Source organism: Dasypus novemcinctus, chromosome 2 (genome assembly GCF_030445035.2).
Source record: "Dasypus novemcinctus isolate mDasNov1 chromosome 2, mDasNov1.1.hap2, whole genome shotgun sequence".
In the NCBI taxonomy this organism is placed as follows: domain Eukaryota; kingdom Metazoa; phylum Chordata; class Mammalia; order Cingulata; family Dasypodidae; genus Dasypus; species Dasypus novemcinctus.
In genome coordinates, this window is record NC_080674.1 from 148,949,245 (window position 1) to 148,968,491 (window position 19,247).

Sequence of the window (19,247 nt, forward strand, 5' to 3'; positions counted from 1 at the left end):
TTCTTTCCTCTCCTTCCAGTACTCCCATTATGTGTATGTTGATTGCACTTAAAGATATCCCATACTTCTCTGAGGCTCTGTTCATTTTTCATCATTCCTTTTTCTCTCTGTTATTCAGATTGCATTATCTTTACTACATAATCTACTGCATAATAAAGTTTGCTAATTTTTCTTCTTCTAGTTAAAATCTACTACTATGGAGCCCTTCTAGTAAACTTTTTATTTTAGTTAAGTACTTTTCATCTCTGGAATTTCTGTTTGGTTCTGTTGTGCTGAAAATAAAACAGATTTAAAAATGGGGTGCAGAGTAAGTTTACTGAGCTAAAGTTGCATTATTGCAGGAGCAGCACTGAAAGAATTTTCTGCTGGAAGGGGTGAGCTGGGGGAGCAGCTGGGAGAATGGGGAGGGATAAAGGGGATGTGATTTATGGTTAGTACATGTGCTTTGTGACCTGCAGGGACTATAGGGCTACGGGGCTGTTTGGGCAGGGTGTCCTTGAGGCCCAGTTTGTTAATTAGCAAGCAGAATGTTGATGTAAGATTGTGACCACATGGTGAAGATCAGAATTTGCTGGCATCTGATCGAACTCTTTGTTAGAGTTCTTCCTCCCAGGGTGGGACAGGTTTTTTTTTTTATCCGCTCTGCAAAGGATTATTTGTATGTCAGCTTGTGTCAGTTAACCTGTTTCTTCTTTAGAATTCCCTGCATAAAATGGAAGCTCAAGCAAATCAAGATGGCCGATATAATCATTTATCATTCCAATTTCACAGTTCTTTTCAATCATTTATCTTAATTGATTATTGTCTATTTGATGAAACATCATACATTTACTTCTTTAGTTTCTGTTTGCTCTTTGAATATATTTGTAATAGCATTTTTGAAGTCTTTGCTAAATCCAACATCTAGTACCTCTTACACGTAATTTCTATTGCCTGCTTTTCCCCACTGTGTATGGGTCATGCTTGTTTTTTTGCATGCCTTGTAAATTTTTGTTGAAAACTAGAAATTTTAAATAGTATATTGTAGCAACTCTGGATACTGCCCACCCACCTCAGGTCCTGTTATTGTTTGCTTGTTTATGTGTTTAGTGACTGACTGGACCCTTTTAGGGAAGTCTCTTTCCTCTGCTGTGTAAAACCTGTCATGTTGAACTTCTGAGGGCAGAGCCTTAGGTATGCACACAATCATGCTGGGATTCTGTTGGTTTTTGCCATGTTCTCTTTGACTGTCTCTTTCTCTTATCACACCGAACGGTTAGGCTTCCATAGTTGCTGACTGACTGCTCCATTGTTTTTGACAATTCCCTAGAGCAGAAAGTGCTCCACAGATCCAAGTAAATTTGGTTCTTTTTGGCAGGTGTAGTGTTTTAGGTCAATGTTAAGTTTCGTTGTGACCCACAGAAAAGCTCTTCTTGGTTGTCTATTCTCCAGGTTTTCTCTGGTAAACTAGCTGGCCTATGGTTAATTTGTATTTCTTTTGAAGGTACTAGCCTCCTCTTAACCTCTTGCTACCAAAACCTCCATTGTTTATCAAAGCACCCTTAGGCTTGAAATTTCTCAAACTCTATTTCAAATAAAGTCAGTTTTTTGAAGAGAGCTTTGGAACTCTTTTATGGTCTACCTCTCTGAGCCATGGCTCTGGAGCTTGTGGCAAGGACAGTGGTGGGCTTCCCTCCGAGTGGCACCCCTATTTTAGGAGCAGGGCACTATGTTGGGGTGGTAACCTCTGGTCTTTTTGGCTTGCTTCCCCTAGGGTGGACTCTCCACCCTAAGAATGGTGATCAGGGCCCAATATTGTCAGCATGCTATGCTTGGTGAAGAACCTTCACCCTGTGAGTGGGGGCTGGGTAGCAGGGAGCTCCTGACCTCCTGTCTTCACTTGCCTGGAATTTACCCTCTGCAACGTGGAGCTGGGGAGGATGAAAAGTGCTGGCACCTACCTCTCCCAGGAAGATAATGTAGCCCTTGATAAGGAGATGGGGGGAGAGGGAATCCCATGTTTTTTGTTGCACTTATTTGGAGTGGAGTCTCTGTTATGTTAAAGGAGCTGGTTTTGATTCAAATGCCAGGCTTTCACTGTATTTACCAAGTTTTAGTAGATTTTCTTTAATAAATGTTTTTTTCTTTGCTGTATCCCATTAGGAGAACTTCCAAAGACTTTTAATCCTTGTTTTTAAAATAAAATTTTCACTAGTTATTCTTGTTTTGCTGTGGGTGGGGCAGAGCTCCTCTAGCTGTCATTCTGGAAGCAGAACTCCTTTTTTTCACCATCTTTTTAGGAGGTACAGGGAATTAAACCTGGGACCTGGAACATGGGAGGCAGGCTTTCACCCACTGAGCTACATCCACTCCCCCTCCTCTCTTTCACGTTCAAATGACAATTTTACTTGATATAGAATTCTTGGTGTTTTTTTTTCTTTTAACATTTTAAATATTAAACTTCACTCTCTTCTTTGCTTGCATAGTTTCTGACAAGAAGTCCACAGTGTTTCTTATGCTTTTTCCTTGATAGGTAAGCTTCTTTTTTTTTTTTTTTGGCTCTGGCCTCTTTCAAGAATTTCTCTTTGTCTTTAGTTTTCTGTCATATGAATAGGATGTATCCAGATGTAGGGTGTGTCTGTGTGTGTTGTATGCATGTGTTGATGTCTCTTAGCCTGGATTTGTGGTTCGTGTCTGTCATTAATTTTGGAAAGTTCTTGGCCATTATTACTTTAGATATTTCTTCTGCCATTTTCTCTCTCTTTTTGAAATTATTTTGTATTAGAGAAGTAGGTTTACAGAAAAATCATGTAGAAAATACAGGTTTCCATATATCTCCCTCACACACTCATGTTTCCTTTTCATTAATGCTTTGCATTAGGATGATAGCTTTGTTACAATTGATGAAACAATGTTATTATAATTTTACTAACTGTAGTCCATTGTTTACATTAGGTTTCACTCTTTGTGTTATTCAAACCTATGTTTTTTTCCTTTTAAATTTATTCTAGTAACAAATTTACAACCTAAAGTTTCCTTTTTTAGCCACATTCAATATGTAATTTGGTGCTGTTAATTACATTCACAATATTACTCTACCATCACCACCATTCATTACCAAAACTTTCCCATCACTCCAAACAGAAACTCTGTACCAATTCAGCATTAACTCCCTATTCCCTATTCCCACCCTGGCCTCTGTACCTCTGTTCTAGTTTCTGACTTTATGAATTTGCTTATTCTAATTATGTGATACCAGTGAGATTATACAATATTTGTCCTTTTGTGTTTGGCTTATTTTACTTAATATGATGTCTTCAAGGTTCATCCATGGTGTCAGCATGTTTCAGAACTTCCTTCCTTTTTGTGGCTGAATAATATTCCATTGTATGTATATACTACATTTTGTTTATCTCTTCATCACTTGATGGACAATGAAATTGCTCTCATCTTTTGGCAATGGTGAATAATGCTGTTTTGAACATCTGTGTGTAAACATCCGTTTGAGTCCCTGCTTTCAATACTTTGGGGGTGTATAGCTAGAAGCAGGATTGCCAGGTCATATGATAATTCTATATATAACTTTTGGAGGAACGGCTAAACTGTTTTCCACAGCAGCTGCACCATTTTACTTTCCCACCAATGAAGAATGAAGATTTCTAATTCTCCACATCCTCTCCAACACTTATTATTTTCTATTTTTTGAACAGTAGCCATTCTACTGGGTGAGAAATGGCAGCTCATGTTGTTTTGATTTGCATTTCCCTAATGGCTGTGTTGAATATCTTTTTATATGCTTATTGGCCATTCATATATTTTCTTTGGAGAAATGTCTATTCAAATGGTTTGCCCATTAAAAATTGGGTTATTTTTTTCTTCTCCTTCTGGTATTCTAGTTATATTCAAAAAATTTTAGCAGAATGAACCTGTCTTTTTTTTTTTTTAAGATTTATTTATTTATCTACCCTATTCCCCCAGATGGTTCCCTTTTCTGTTTGCTTGCCTTCTCTGGGAGGCACTGGGAACCAAACCCAGGACCTCCCACATGAGGGGTGAGTGCCCAATGGACTGAACTATATCCACTCCCGTGGGTTGTGGTGTCTGCTGGCTTGTGGCCTCTGCTCATTGTGGCTGGAGTGGAGTCTAGCTCTGTTGTGGTGGGAGGCAGCATCTGCTCCTCTTCTTTTAGGAGGTATCGGACCCAAACCCGGGACCTCCCATATGGTAGGTGGGTGCCCAAGTGGTTGAGTTATATCTGCTTCCATCTGGTTACGTTTTTTGAAATTGTCCCACAGTTCTTGGATGTTCTGTTAGGAAGTTTAAAAAAAAGGCCTTTCTTTTACTTATTTCTTTTTTTTATTATTTGCATTTCAGTTATGGATAGTTTCTACTGCTATATATTCAAATTCACTGATTCTTTCTTTGAACATATCCAATCTATTGATGAATTCATTAAAGGCATTTTTCATTTCTATTACAGAGTTTTTTATTTCTAGCATTTCCTTTTTTTAAAAAATTTCTCTCCCCTTCCCCGTCCCTCCCATCCCCCCACAGTTGTCTGCTCTCTGTGCCCATTAGCTGCATGTTCCTCTGTGTCTGCTTGTATTCTTGTCAGTGGCACCTGGAATCTGTGTCTCTTTTTGTTGCATCATCTTGCTGTGTCAGCTCTGTGTGTGTGTGACCATTCCTGGGCAGGCTGTGCTTTTTTCGTACTGGGCGGCTGTCCTTGCAGGGCACAATCCTTGTGCCTGGGGCTCCCCTATGTGGGGGACACCTCTGGCACTCATTGCGCGCATCAGCACTGCGCGTGGGCCATTTCATCATACAGCTCATCACACGGGTCAGGAGGCCCTGGGTTTGAACCTTGGACCTCCCATGTGGTAGGCAGATGCCCTATCCATTGGGCCAAATTCGCTTCCCTCTAGCATTTCCTTTTGATCCTAATTATTTCCTGTCTCTGCTTACATTACCCATATGTTTTTGAATGTTGTCTATTTTTTTCCGTTATAGGTCTTAACATATTAATCACAGTTATTATATATTCCTTGTCTGATAATTCCACATCATTGGAATTCATATTTGAGTCTGGTTTGATGCTTATTAGTCTTTTCAGACGGTTTTTTTCTTGACTTTGTGCATAGCTTCTAATTTTTTGTTAAAAACCAGAATTGTTGTAAGGGCTAATAGGAACTAAGGTAATAGGTATGTAGTATGAAGATTTACATTAATCTGGCTAGAAGTTGGGCTTTGTTTAATGTTTGCTTTAGCTATAGGTGCCAGAAGCTTCAAATTCTTATAGTGTCCTTGTTTATGTCTTACCTGTTTCTTCAGGGCTTCCTTAACTATACTTTAGAGAGAGGCTGTGTCTTGCAGATCTTTCAGCTGCAATCCACTATTATTAAATTGGAGACTTGTTGGTGTGGGGGTAAGGTATGGGTAATCTCAGTCTTACAGTGGGTCTGTGTCTCTGGCCTGTAACCTTCACAAGTGTTTCTTCTTATGTATCTCTCCCCTTCTTTCATGAGATAGAAAGTCTGGAGTGAGAGAAATGCCCTTCCCCCATGCGTCTGGGTCAAGGCTCTGGTAAAGTCTTTCTCCCTTGAAAGAAGACCTTTGTTTTGGAGAACACTCGGAGCATATTTTGCAAGAATTACTCTTCCCCTCACCAAAACTACAAGGGAATCTTTCTTAGATATTCACCTTAAGCACCTGGGTGGAGTTCCTGAAGGTAAAGCCCACGAAAGTGTGAGGACATCTCTAAGATTAACCCTCAGGAGTTTCTCACTCTCAAGCTAGTCCACACTCAGCCTCCAGCAGTTCATCAAAGGTATCCAGAAGTTTCTGGTTCCAGCAGCTTCTTTTTCAGGTAAATAGATCTTGGCTGTGACTCTTATTTGCCTGTCTCTCCAGATTTGAGGGTGGCAGTTTTCCCTGAAAACTCAGTTCCCTGATAGGTCCAGGAAGTTATTGATTTTCAGTTTTTCCAGGTTTTTCTTGTTGTAAGGAGAGGAGTGATGTGTTCTAAGCTCTTTACTTGTTGGGGCTGAAACCAGAAGTCTGAATATATACCCTTTCAATGATTTTTAAAAAATTTATTGATGATGACAGCAAAAGACATGCAAACGTATGTATCATGGGTGTCCCAGAGGAAAATAGAAGGGAAAAGGGGCAGAAGGAATATTTTAAGAAATAATGGTAGAAAATTTCTCAACCCTATTAAAGGACATAGATATCCCTGTCCAAGAAGCACAATGTACTCCCATCAAAAAAAATCTGAATAGAATAACTCTGAGACACATATGAATCAGAATGTCAAATGCCAAAGACAAAGAATTCTGAGGATGGCAAGAGAAAAGCAATGCATAATGTATAATGTATAAGGGGTATCCAATAAGATTAAGTGCTGATTTCTCACCAGAAACCATGGAGGGAAGAAGACAGTGTTCTGATATATTTAAGATACTACAAGAGAAAAGCTTCCAACTGAGACTCTTATATCCAGCAAGACTGTGTTTCAAAAATGAGGGCAAGATTAGAATATTCATAGATAAACGGAAACTGAGAGAATTTCTAAGCAAGAGACAAGATTTTCAGGAAATACTAAAGGGTATGCTAGAGCCTGAAAAGAAAAGACAGGAGAGAGGGGCCTGGAAGAGAGTCTAGAAATGAAGATTATACCAATAAAAGTAACCAAAAGAGTGGTGAAAATAAAATATGACAGATTAAACTCAAATAGTCAGGAATAAACTTAACCAAAGATGTAAAGCACTTGTATTCAGAAAACTGCAACTCAATGTTAAAACAAATAGAAAAAAAAGCCCTAAATAACCGGAAGAATGTTCGTGCTCATGGATTGGAAAACTAAATATCATTAAGATGTCAATTGTACTCAAATTGATATACAGATTTAATGCAATCCCAATAAAAATTCCACAAGCATTAAAGAAAAAATTGAAAACACAATTATTAAATTTATTTGGAAGGGTAAGGAGTCCTGAATAGCCAGAAACATCATAAAAAGGAAAAGTGAACCCTCATCTCCAGACGTTAAATCATAATACGTACCTATAATGGTAAAAACAGCATGGCACTGGCCTAAAGACAGACACTATAGACCAATGGAACCAAACTTATGGTTCAGAAACAGATCCTCACAAGTATGGTCACGTGATTTTTGACTAGCCTGTCAAACTCACACAGCTCGGGCAGAACAATCCATTCAACAAATAGTGCTGAAAGAATTGGATATCCATAGCTGACAGAAGGAAAGAGGACCCCTATCTCACACCTTATCCAAAAATTAACTCAAAATGGATCAAAAAACTAAAAAGCAAGAACCATAAAACTTCTACAAGAAATTTTTGGAAAATATCTGCAAGACCTGGTGATAGGTGGTGGATTCTTAAAGGAGATAAGAGAGAACTGAGGTGGACTACTGATGTTTAATGTATGTAGAAGTTTTAATTAGCTTTACTGTAAAAATGTGGAAATGGATAGAGTGGATGGTAACACACAGTGAGTAACAGCTAGTTTATAAATGGGGATGTGACTGAAAATGTTAGTCTAATTATGAAAATGCCAGTTGACAGAATGCTAGAGAATAATCTAGAAACTGGATAGCACAGTAAACCAAGAGGTGGATGAGAATTGTGGTTGATGGTACAGATGCAAGAGTGTCCTTTGTTAGCTAGAGCAAATGTATATCGTTATTGCAGGATGTTGGAAATGTGTAGAAGCATGGGAAAAATATAGCTGGAGTGACCTATGGACTGTGGTTAGTAGTAATAATATAATATTTTTGCATCTATGTGAAAAATGTACTGTGTTAGTACTGAGGCAGTATGGAAAATGTGAGCCAAATGTACATTATGGACATGGTAACAATCAGATGATATTATTTAATCTGTAGCAAATGACATACCACATTCTGGTGTGTCGATGGAGGGGTGTTGTTTGCAAATTCTGTACATGTGCATGATTGTTTTATAAGTTTGCAACTTTTGTCATAAAAAATATATTTAAAAAATACTAATAGTGTGGATTGGGGGGAAAACACATCAAATGTAAGATAAGGACTATGATTAGTAGTAAGATTTTGACAATATTCTTTGATAATTTATAACAAACTTCTCATGATAATGCAAGGTGTTGGTGGAGGGTTGATGTATGGGACTCCTGTTATGCATGTTTGCTTTGTAAGTTCACAACTTTTACTATACACCTAATTGTTTATGTATGTTCATATATAAATGATATAAAGATAATAATAATAGGATTGGTTGGGGGAAAATACTTTGTTTAGTAGTCATATTTTGACAATGCTCTTTAATCATTAGTTAAAAAGGTTTAACAACAGTGCAAGTTATTGGTGGTAGGGTGAGTTTTGAGAGTCCTGAATGATGTTATATATGTTTGTTATGTAAGTTCACAGCTATTATTATACACTTATTGTTTATGTATGTTTATGTATGAATGATATACTTCAATAAATTTTTAAAAAACCCAAAAAACCTAAAAATAAAAGTAGGAACCATAATGCTTCTTGAAGAAATTGTAGGAAAATATCTTCAAGCCCTGGTGATAGGTGGTGGATTCTTAAAGAAGGTAAGAGGAGGACTGAGATGGACTACTGATATTTAATGTATGTAGAAGTTTTAATTAGTTTTACTGTAAAATTGTGGAAATGTATAGAGTGGATGGTAACAAATTGTGAGTAACAGCTAGTTTATAAATGGGGATGTGGCTGAAAATGGCAGTCTAGGGATGCAAATGCCAATTGACAGAATGTTAGAGAATAATCTAGGAACTGAATAGCACAGTAAACCAAGAGGTAGATAAGAATTGCGGTTGATGTCACAGATGCAAGAGTGCCCTTTGTGAGCCAGAGTAAATGTGCATCACTACTGCAGGTGGTGGGAATGTGGAGAAGCTTGGGAAAAATACAACTGGAGTGACCTATGGACTCTGGTTAGCAGTAACAATGTAATATGCTTGCATCTATGTCAAAGATGTACTCTGTTGATAATGGGATGGTATGGAGAATATGTGCCAAATGTACACTATGGATGTGGTATCAATCAGATGATATAATTTTCTCCGTAACAACTATTCCACCACAGTGTGGTGTGTTGATAGATGGATGTTGTTTGGGAATTCTGCCCTTTTGCATGATTGTTTTATAAGTTTACAACTTCTGTCATAAAAATATATTTAAAAAATAATAATAGGCTTGGTTGGGGGAAAAATATCCCAAATGTAAGATAAGGACTATAATTGGTAGTAAGATTTTGACAATATTCTCTTATAATCTGTACAAATGTCTCATGACAATGCAAGGTGTTGGTGGAGGATTTATGTATGGGACCCTTGGGTAATGTTATGCATGTTTGCTAAGTCCACAACTTTTACTGTATGCTTATTATTTATGTATGTTCATATGTAAATGATGCAAAGATAATAATAATAATAATAATAGGGTGGGTTGGGGAAAATACTTTGGTTAGTAGTAATATTTTGAGGATGTTCTTTAATCATTAGTTAAAAGTGTTTAACAACAATGCAAGGTATTGGTGGTAGGGTGAGTGATGAGAGTCCTGTATGATGCTATATATGTTTGTTTTGTAAGTTCACAATTGTTACTGTACACTTATTGTTTGTGTGAGTGATGTACTTCAATAAATTTAAAAAATGAACAATGGCACCTAATTTTTCATGGTCTTCTGTGGCCTTTTCATTTTCTCCTTGAAACTTTGTTATTTGTTTAGAGTTCTTGATTCTCTGATGACCATTTAAAATTGTTTTGTCAGTTTTTTGACTAGAGATCTCTAGTCAAACATTTATCAGCTCAGTGTAAAAATATTTAAGTATTGAAGAGGTGCTGGGGGGTTCTCGACTGGGTTCATTCGCTTAGCATGGCAGAATAGACAGGCACACTGAACTAACGTAAGAAGGAAAAGTGGCTTTATTCGGCAGTGGGGGACTGGAGATGTACAATCTCACATCAGCCTACTCATTAAGGGATTTTCTCACAGCTTTTATACCGGTTGAAACAAAGAAAGTTAATCATCAGGGTGACATTTCTAAGAAAAGTCCAGAAAAGTAGTTTTTTTCTTCATTGATTAATCTTAAGGCATGCATGATACCTGGGCCAAGCAATCTTAGGGTGATAAGGATGAGGGTAGTAAGTATGTGAAGGTACAGATGACTGATGTGAGTGAAGATAATGAGCGAGGGAGTGGATCGTTATATATTTTTGGTGGAGCTAAATCTAGTCAATGTTAAATCTGTAGCTCTTCATGTCTCCTGACATGTGGAGAAGAGCTACATTGAATTTTTCTGAAATAAGGTACTGTTCAGTGCTTTAATATTTAAGTTATACTGGGTTTTTCTAGTACTACAGTATGTATTCTCAGCTGTAATTTGTCACATTAATTTTTTCCTCCTTTCTTGCAAAATATTTTGTGTGAACCCTAAATTGGCTCTTTTTTGAAAGGAGTTCCTCCAAGACCAGCCATTTGCCGGAGAAAACTGTGAATGGATGAGCCAGTAGTGCTCAGGCTAGCATAAACATTTCCTTCTTTAGTGTTTGATATAGAGTGGTTTGTACTGTAGCATTTACATATCTTTAGCTGATGAGAACTGGCAGCTGCAGGGCAGCTTGTCATCCAGAGTTGTCTCTTCACCTTGCCACATTCTTAGGTTCATTCATGAGATACTGTAACAGTGAATCTGCTTTTTATCACACTCATTACCACCTTCTCTTCTATTTTGTGCTAAGAAACAGGATTATTGGAGAATCCTACTTTTAGCCTGCATTCCTAGATCTTTTTTATCCAAACAGAGTCTGGTTTTGCAGCTCATTGTGTACCACTACTATAGAAAACTTTAGTCTACCAATTCTTCCCAAGATCTCCCATGATAGTTACCTGTCTTGCAATTTAGTCCATTTTTAATGGCGCTTGTTAACTTCTTTTTATCTATATTATCGTTCAAGGTCAAATGTTTTATACAATTTTATAAAAAATGTGACTATTTTTTGTCTGCTGTTCTTACTATTGTTTTGGTGGCTTTCAGGGAGAAGACACATAAAAAAATGTCCCATTTTCATTTATCCATCATTGGTAGGAAACCTACTTTTTGTCTAGTTTTGATTTTTTAATATTTATTTTTTAACTAATCATCTCTCTGAACTTCATTGTTTTCATTGTTTTTTCTTTCTTTCTTATATTATCTGGGGTTTTACAAGTAGAAAATCACATTACCTATGAATTTTATCATCTAACAATATATTTTATCCTCCTTTCTAGCATATATATGTGTGTATATGTGCATATATGTACACACACATATTTCCTCCTCTTGTGTTATATAGAACAACCAGGCCAGTATTGAATAATAGCTATAATAGGAAATGCCCTGTTATATGCCTACTTTTAATGGAATTTCACTGCTTTAATTCAGGTGACTATAGTTTTGTGATAGCTGTCAAGTTTTCATTAAATTTTATTTAGGCATCTATTATAATATCTGGTGATATTTTGTTTAGTATTTTTGCAACGATATCATAGTGTTAGATTGGTGTATAATTTTTTGGGGGGAACATTGGTAGTATCTTTGTCAGATTTGATATGAGGTTAGACACTGTCTAATTAATTGATGTCCAGTAGGGTGGTTGGTAGTAGTTATAGGACTTCCTTTTCAGCTATTTTACTTTTTTCAGCTATTTTAATGAAAATTTTCATCTGCAGCTCACAGGAAGATCTAGTGTGTTTGCTTATCAATATGTAGGCATATGAAACTTGAAATGTAGACAAATATAGTAAGTAATTGAACCATATAGAGTATTTCTTAACACAGTGATACATGACAAAATTGAGTTTAAAAAAGTAATTATAAAAGTTTAAGACTTTTCAATATGTATATTAATAGCATCTAGCAAAAAAGACATAAATTTTTGTTATCAATCCATCATGAAAAAAGTGTCTGATGTGGCTGATAAAGAACCAAATACTATTTTAGACTATTATTAGATATGTAATGTCTAGAATGAAGAGGCAGTTTGGATAGAGAAATGGGGAAAAAGAGAAGCAAAAGTCAGAGAAATGTGTAAAGGAAGAGGCATTTTTATCAAAATTTTCCATGCTGATGCTCTGTAAGATTTTTGCTTTCTCTCCATCCCCTAATCCACATGCTATCCTCAGAATCCCTAAACCCTGTATAATTGGAGGTTTGACAGCAGTTCTACAAGTAAGGGGTAGATGCTTTCCAAAAGTTTACATTTCTCAGGGAGAATGTCATCTGCTGATAATGGAAACATGGAAAGAATAACCTTTCACCCAAAACAGTTAGTTTGGGAAGCAACATTAAATTACAATGAGGAAATGCAAATCCTAATCTCTGGCACTGAAGTAGCTGATTGCTTTATTTTTGGTTCTGAAATTTGGTGAAGAAGCAGTTTGATTTTTTATGGGCTGTTTCACATCCTAATAAGGATTCCCAGTGATGGCTATACTTCTTTTTGATTCTACATAACACTTTTAATGAGCTGATATATTCCTTATTTAATTTTATCGGAGATTTGATGTCAGAGATCTTTCAGTTCCTTAAACCCGAAAGGCAAACTATTCAGGGACACTTACTATGTACATTGACTTATTATGTTGCAGCCTACTCTTTTTATTTCTCTGGGAAAATATAGGGGATGGCTTTGTAATGTTCAGAGGGTGGTTTGGTCTGAGTGGCACAATGATGTTACCAATCTCACTTTTTGTCTAGAAGGAGATGCTGGAGTTCAGCAATTTTAAAAATTAATTAAAGAAACATAGTTTTTCTTTATTTTTTTTCTTTTCTGTTTCATGAAAGAAACAGGGGAACTAATATAGCTCAAGAAGTTACCACCTGCTTCCCATGTATCAGTTCCTGGCTTCATTCCCCAATACCCCCTAAAAACAAACAAACAAAAAACCAAAACCAAAACCAAAACATTTAAACATACACGAAAGTGGAGAAAATCGTGTAATTAGCTTCCACATTCCGTATAACCATCACCCAGCTTCAAGAATGATCAACATATTTAGGCAGTTTTCTGACCATAAATATAACGGAAGCTTCAATTCTTGATTTGTATTCAGCTCTTGCCTTTCAAATTTTGGGCCTTGGGGCTTTGGACACTGAAACTGTATTAAAAGAAGGTTTTGAGTGAAATTTAGTGTACAACAGTAATTCAATCTTCTCCTTCTCTAGCTCTCATCTCTGTAAGGGAAAGTCACTGCTTGTAGGTGCTAGGCGGAATCTGGAGCTAGTCGTAGAGATATTTCTCATAGACCCTGTCCCCATTTCAATGCAGAAGACTGGAATAAAACCAAGATGAGAAAATTTGGCCCTAGCCTGTTCTTTCCCTGCCTCATTGCTGTTGTCTAAATATTTATGGAGAGTGAATATAGCTCTAGGTTCCTGGTCACACTCTGGAGAGTGTCTCAGTACTTTCTCTCCACTTCATCGCCTGTGTTTTCTGGGATGGCTTGTCAACTATTTCTGAGTTTCTAGTTCTTAATACTGCCTGGTTCATGACCTCCTCTCACCCAGAGCGTCAAGGGCCACTTGCAAAGCTCTCCCATCAGGGCTTCCTAAGGAAAGAGGGATATATAACCGAAACTTTAAGCTCTCTGGTCAGGTGCTTCGAAAGGCGAGACTCCGGAGGAAGCTCGAGGCGGATACTATTTCCCAACTTGCTCTTTTCTGGTCGCTTCTATTTAATTCCTGGGGGCTCCTGGGATAAAAGGCTGCCCTTTTATCCCAGGATAAAGGGGAAACGTCCACCCGCAGCAAAGAGAGGTTGGGAATCCAGCGCTGAACGCCCCACTGCACTAGGTTTGGGGGCTCCTGTTTCCTTAAGCCTCAAAGGCGTGGTCGTTCGCGGGCTCGGTTCCGCCCCCCTGCACTCTCCGCCCTGGCGGTTCTTCGCCGCGTTCCTCTCTCTGCAAGGTAGGGGATTGATGGGGCGGAGCGAGGGGTCCGGCGCTCTCGCCTGAGTTGGCTGGAGGCGTCCAGCGGGGCTCAGCCCAGGTTACAGGCAGGCTTCGGGCGGAGGGTGTGAACGTGGAGAACGGGCGGTTGCAGGGCTCGTCATTTCCCAAGACATGCTGTTTGAGGAGAGAGGTGTTATTTTCTCGGAGCGTCTTCTCGCCGGGCGCGTCTGCCTGGGCTTGGCGCGCGATCCCAGGGCGCGGCGCGAGGAGACGGCGCTGCGGGATCCCGGGCAGTTTACCTCGCTCCTGCACCCCTAGGCGGCGCCGCGCTCCTCCGCCCGGGCCGGCTCCGCTTTCCCAGACGGCTGCCCGCGTCCCGCGGAGCCAGCCTGGCTCCCACCCGGCCAGCCCCGGACCGTCGGCGGTCTCCGCACATCTGCGGGCGGTGGCGGCCGGACGCAGGCTGTTCGCCGCGACTTGGGCTCTCCGGCAGTCTGGAGTATGTTCCTGGGTCACCGCTGGTGGAGCGGGAACGCCGAGCGTGAGGATGGTGGGCGGTCGCGTGGCGGCTCTGTGTTTGTGGCTCTCCTGGGGTGCCGCCGCGGGACAGCTCGAATACTCGGTGTTGGAGGAGACGGAGCAGGGAGTAGCCATAGGCAATGTCGCCGCGGACTTGAGGCTTCCGGCGGCCGCCTTGGCTCTGAGGAACTTTCGCTTCCTTTCCAGCCATGGCGAGCCCTACTTCGGGGTGGACCCGGCCAACGGTAGCTTAGTGGTGCGAGAGCCGGCGGATCGCGAGCGGCTGTGCGGAGCCAAAGCTACCTGCGTCTTGACCTATGAGTTGGTGCTCGAGGGCCCGCTGGAGTTGCACAAGATGCGCGTTCACGTCCTGGACACCAATGACAACTCACCTCTCTTTCCCGCCGGCAACGTGCAACTGCACATCCCGGAGTTCCTGACGTCCGGAGCCCGATTTACTCTCCCCAGTGCCCAAGATGCAGATGAAGGAAGCAACGGGGTGCTAAGCTACAGCTTGAGCCCCAGCCAGCACTTTCGCCTGGACATGGGATCGCGGGTAGACGGCAGCGAATACCCAGAGTTGGTGTTGGAGAAAGCGCTGGATCGCGAGCAGTTCGCTACCCACCGGCTGGTGCTCACCGCCCGGGACCGCGGACGGCCCGCGCGCTCCGGAGACGCACAAGTCACCGTCATCGTGGTGGATACAAACGACAACGCGCCTGTATTTGAGCATTCCGTCTACCGCACGAAGGCCGCAGAGACCACACCCAACGGGACGGTGTTGTTCCGAGTCCAGGCCTCGGACCCCGACGAAGATGCTAATGGGAAAATCCAGTACTCCTTAAGCAATAGCACGCGAGCAGAGTTGCGACACCGCTTTCACGTGCACCCTCGAAATGGAGAGGTGCGGGTAGCTGCTTCACTGGGTCCGCCTGAAACGCTGTTGGAAGCATACGTCGAGGCGAGGGACGAAGGCGCCTTCAGTCTAGCTAGCACCGCTAAACTGTTGGTAGAGGTGACCGATGTGAACGACCATTTCCCCGAGGTGAACTTCGTGACTCTATCTAGTCCAGTACCCGAGGATACTGCCCCTGGCACAGTGATTGCTCTCCTCAGTGTAAGGGATGAGGACTTCGGTCCCAATGGCAGGATCATTTGTAGCTTGTCCGGCGGAGGCCCTTTTCAGCTAAAGCCTTCTTTTGACAACTACTACAGCCTGCTGACCGATGGGCCTCTGGACCGGGAGCAGATAAGCGAATATGAGGTCCTGATCATCGCCTCAGATGGTGGCTTGCCCCCACTTAGCACCCGGAAGACACTGACTGTGTCAGTTGCTGATGTGAACGACAATACACCAAGCTTTCCTCAAGAGCAACAGGAACTCTTTGTGGCTGAAAACAATGGCCCTGGGACCTCTCTGGGCCGTGTGTTTGCCCAGGATTCAGACCTGGGGGAGAATGGCCTTGTCTTCTATAAGCTGTTGGATATTAGCTCTGAAGAGCCACCACCCTCTAGCTTGGTGATGGTAGAATCATCCAGTGGTGCGATAACTGCCAAAACCTCCTTTGACTTTGAGCGGTTCAAGGGGTTTAGCTTCCAAGTAGAAGCCCGGGATGGTGGCCTCCCTCCCAGAAGTGCAACAGTGACTGTGGACTTGTTTGTGGTAGATAGGAATGACAATGCCCCAGTCATCTTGTTTCCCTTGCCCAGGAATGGCTCTGTCCCAGTGGAAATTTTGCCCTGCTCTGCCAGAACTGGACACTTGGTCACGAAAGTGGTAGCAGAGGATGCAGACAGTGGGGCCAATGCCTTGCTTTCCTACCATATCTCTCAGGCCTCTGATTATAGCCTTTTCAGACTTTCGGCCAATATGGGAGAGCTCCGTACTGCTCGTCCAGTGCTTCCCACTGATGCAGTTAAGCAGAGGATGGTGATAGTGGTTCGGGACCAAGGAGACCCACCGCTTTCCTCTTCCATTACCCTGGGTGTGCTGTTGAGCAACTCTGCCCCTCAGGTCCTTCCAGACTTTGAAGATGCTTGGGAAGCAGGACAGCTTTCCACCCAGAACTTGTATTTAGTAATTGCCTTAGCCTGTGTTTCCTTTTTATTTCTGAGCTGCTTACTTTCCTTCACGTGCATTAAATTGAGCCAGCACTCAAGTTGTTGTTCTCAGAATTGCTGTACAGTTTGCTGTTGCTCTCCAGAAGAGATGGGGTATGGAAGGAGGATGGCTTTGAATCCTTGCATAACATCAGCCACAATAGATGTCACTACAGTTGAGAGACTATCTCAGACCTATCTCTATAGGGCCTCTCTAGGACTTGGTTCTGATAATAACAGTCTGTTGGTGCGTGGGGAATACAGTGCTGCTGACCTGAGAAATCTGGCCACTGGCATAGGACTGAATTTGCCAATATCCTGTATTCAGATTTGGAGTAGGAAAGGGGATACTGAAAATGTCAATGCCATGGTAAGCAAATTTTATGAGACTTGATACTCTTGGCCAGGAAATGGCTCCTAGCTTTGTTCTTAAATGTTTCTCAGATGAGCATTTGGCAACATTTAATCAATTGAATTGAACACTCCTAGTTTTTTCTCCCTGTGTCCAGAGTTGTGGAGCATAAAAGTATTAGAAGACTGTTATTGACCTTGAGGGGCTTGTAATTCTTTTTGGAGTAAGAAGGCTAAAAAACTCAAACTTATAAAGAACAGTAAAAGTACCAGAGCATAAAGGCCTAAAATTAAAAATAAACTACTAAAGTTTCTGGTACAGATAATAAATGGCTGTGGACTTTAAAAATAATTCCTTTTAGTGATTCTTTTATGGTGAAGCAAATTTGCCTGCGTTCTCAAATATTTCTTGGGCAACATGTATGTGTAAGGCAACTGTACCTACAGTAGAGAATGAAAAAATATGTCTTTGCATAATTTGAGTTTAAAATCTATTTTGGAATGTGGGACATTTACTCAGACTATTCCAATACATGATTTTAAATTGATGATAACTGTAAAAGATGTACAAATAAATTGCAATGGGTATTCCAAGAAGGGAGAGAACATCTGGTTGAGAGGGGGAATCTCAGAGAAGGCTTTGTGGTAGAGATGGCATTTGAATTGGGTCTTGTTATTTACTAAAATGTGGCAGATTCTCTAATTTATATTTTTCACGAATGCCATTTTGGCAAAGTACTCTTCTTTGAGAACGATACTCCAAAATACACAGCTAAAAACTTCACAGCAGTGTTTTATAAGTACATAGAATCTATAGGCATGTCTTAGAACATCTGTTTGTATTGATAGACAGAAACACCATCTTCTGGGTTTAGGATTCGACAACCTTTCATTTTTATTGATACATTTCATAAAAAAAAAGGAATAATCACTATGTCAGAACATTTGTGTGTTGATGGTGCATTTACAATCCAAAGTCAATTCAATTTGGATTTAATTTCCTTAGAATTTTAGAAGCCATATATATTGAGAAACTATGTAAATAAAACATTTGTGAGTTATGCATCTCATAAAAGTTAAATGATTCAGGTACTTCAATTTACCTATACTGACCCTTGGCATTACAGAATTTAGAATAGAGTCAGGACAACATTTTCTAACAATTGTATAATATTGCTTTGTGTCTTATCATAGACATCATGAACACAAGGGAAGGCAATATGCAGAAATTAGGGAAGGGAATTGAAACATTTTTTTACTATTCCAAGTAATAGGGGGAGAAGTGGATTGTAGGTTGTTTGCCCTCAAGTAATGTTACTTGCAAACAAAATGGATATACCTCCATTATAATTTTGTAGATATAATATCCTCACATGGTATAATAAAATTCAGCATATCAAATATGCTTACTAAATGCTTGCTGAATGAAGGAATGAATATGTGCATGTGTGGCTTGGATGGTAACACTGTTCGAAATCGAGTGGAAAACTTTATTTTCTACTTTGCATGTGAACAGTTTAAAGGTCACTTTCAAATATATTATTTCAGTGATTATTTTCTTCCTTATGATGTATGCGTATGAAACACAACATAACAGAAGGATTATCTGCTTCTAGAGTTAGCATAAAAAACCTCAGTGCTGTACTCGGGGGGCTAAGTGTAAGTCCGGTTCCTGTAGATGACAAAAGAGTTAATAGGGATGCACATCATTACATGGTGAATTTTGTAATGAATGCTATTTAGTAGTATATTAGTTAATTTTAAAAAATATATTTTAATTTATTTTTAAAAGATACATAGATTACATAAAATGTTACATTTAAAAATATAGGGGATTCCCATATGTCCCACTCCCTACACCTCCCACTTTTCCCACATTAACAACTTCTTCCATTAGTGTGGTACATTCATTGCAATTGATGAACACGTTTTGGAACATTGCCATGCAGCATGGATTATAGTTTATGTTGTAGTTTACACTCGCTCCCACTCTGTAGGTTATGGTAGGATATATAATGTCCTGTATCTGTCTTTGGAGTGTCATCCAGGACAATTCCAAGTCCCAAAAATGCCCCCATCTTACACCTCTTTTTCTCTCTCCCTGCCTTCAGCAACTCTAGAGGCTACTGTCTCATCAATGATATAATTTCTTCCATTGCTAGAATCACAGTAAGTCTATAGAAGAGTACCAGTAAGTCTACTCTAGTCGATATTTTATTCCCCAATCCTGAGGATTCTGGGATGGTGATGCCCACTCCACCTCTAATCGAGAGGGGGCTTCAATCCCACGTGGCTGATGGATGGGACTCTCTTGCTTGCAGTTGTGGACTC

At 40.2% G+C, this 19,247-nt stretch overlaps 1 protein-coding gene across 10 annotated transcripts in view; it reads left to right on the forward strand.

Annotated features, from left to right (window-relative positions):
• Positions 1–19,247, forward strand: part of LOC101426922 (protocadherin alpha-C2) — a 220,423-nt gene that overhangs the window by 98,078 nt on the left and 103,098 nt on the right. Inside the window, exon 1 of one of the 10 annotated variants that reach the window (XM_058285754.2) lies at positions 13,941–16,935. The exons of 8 other annotated variants lie outside the window; for them this stretch is intronic. In XM_058285754.2, the coding sequence (XP_058141737.1) occupies positions 14,494–16,935 (2,442 nt within the window). In that variant the 5' untranslated portion in view covers positions 13,941–14,493. Of the gene's footprint in view, positions 1–13,940; positions 16,936–19,247 lie in introns of those variants that run through there. One more of the 10 variants, XM_058285819.1, reaches the window with a different exon arrangement.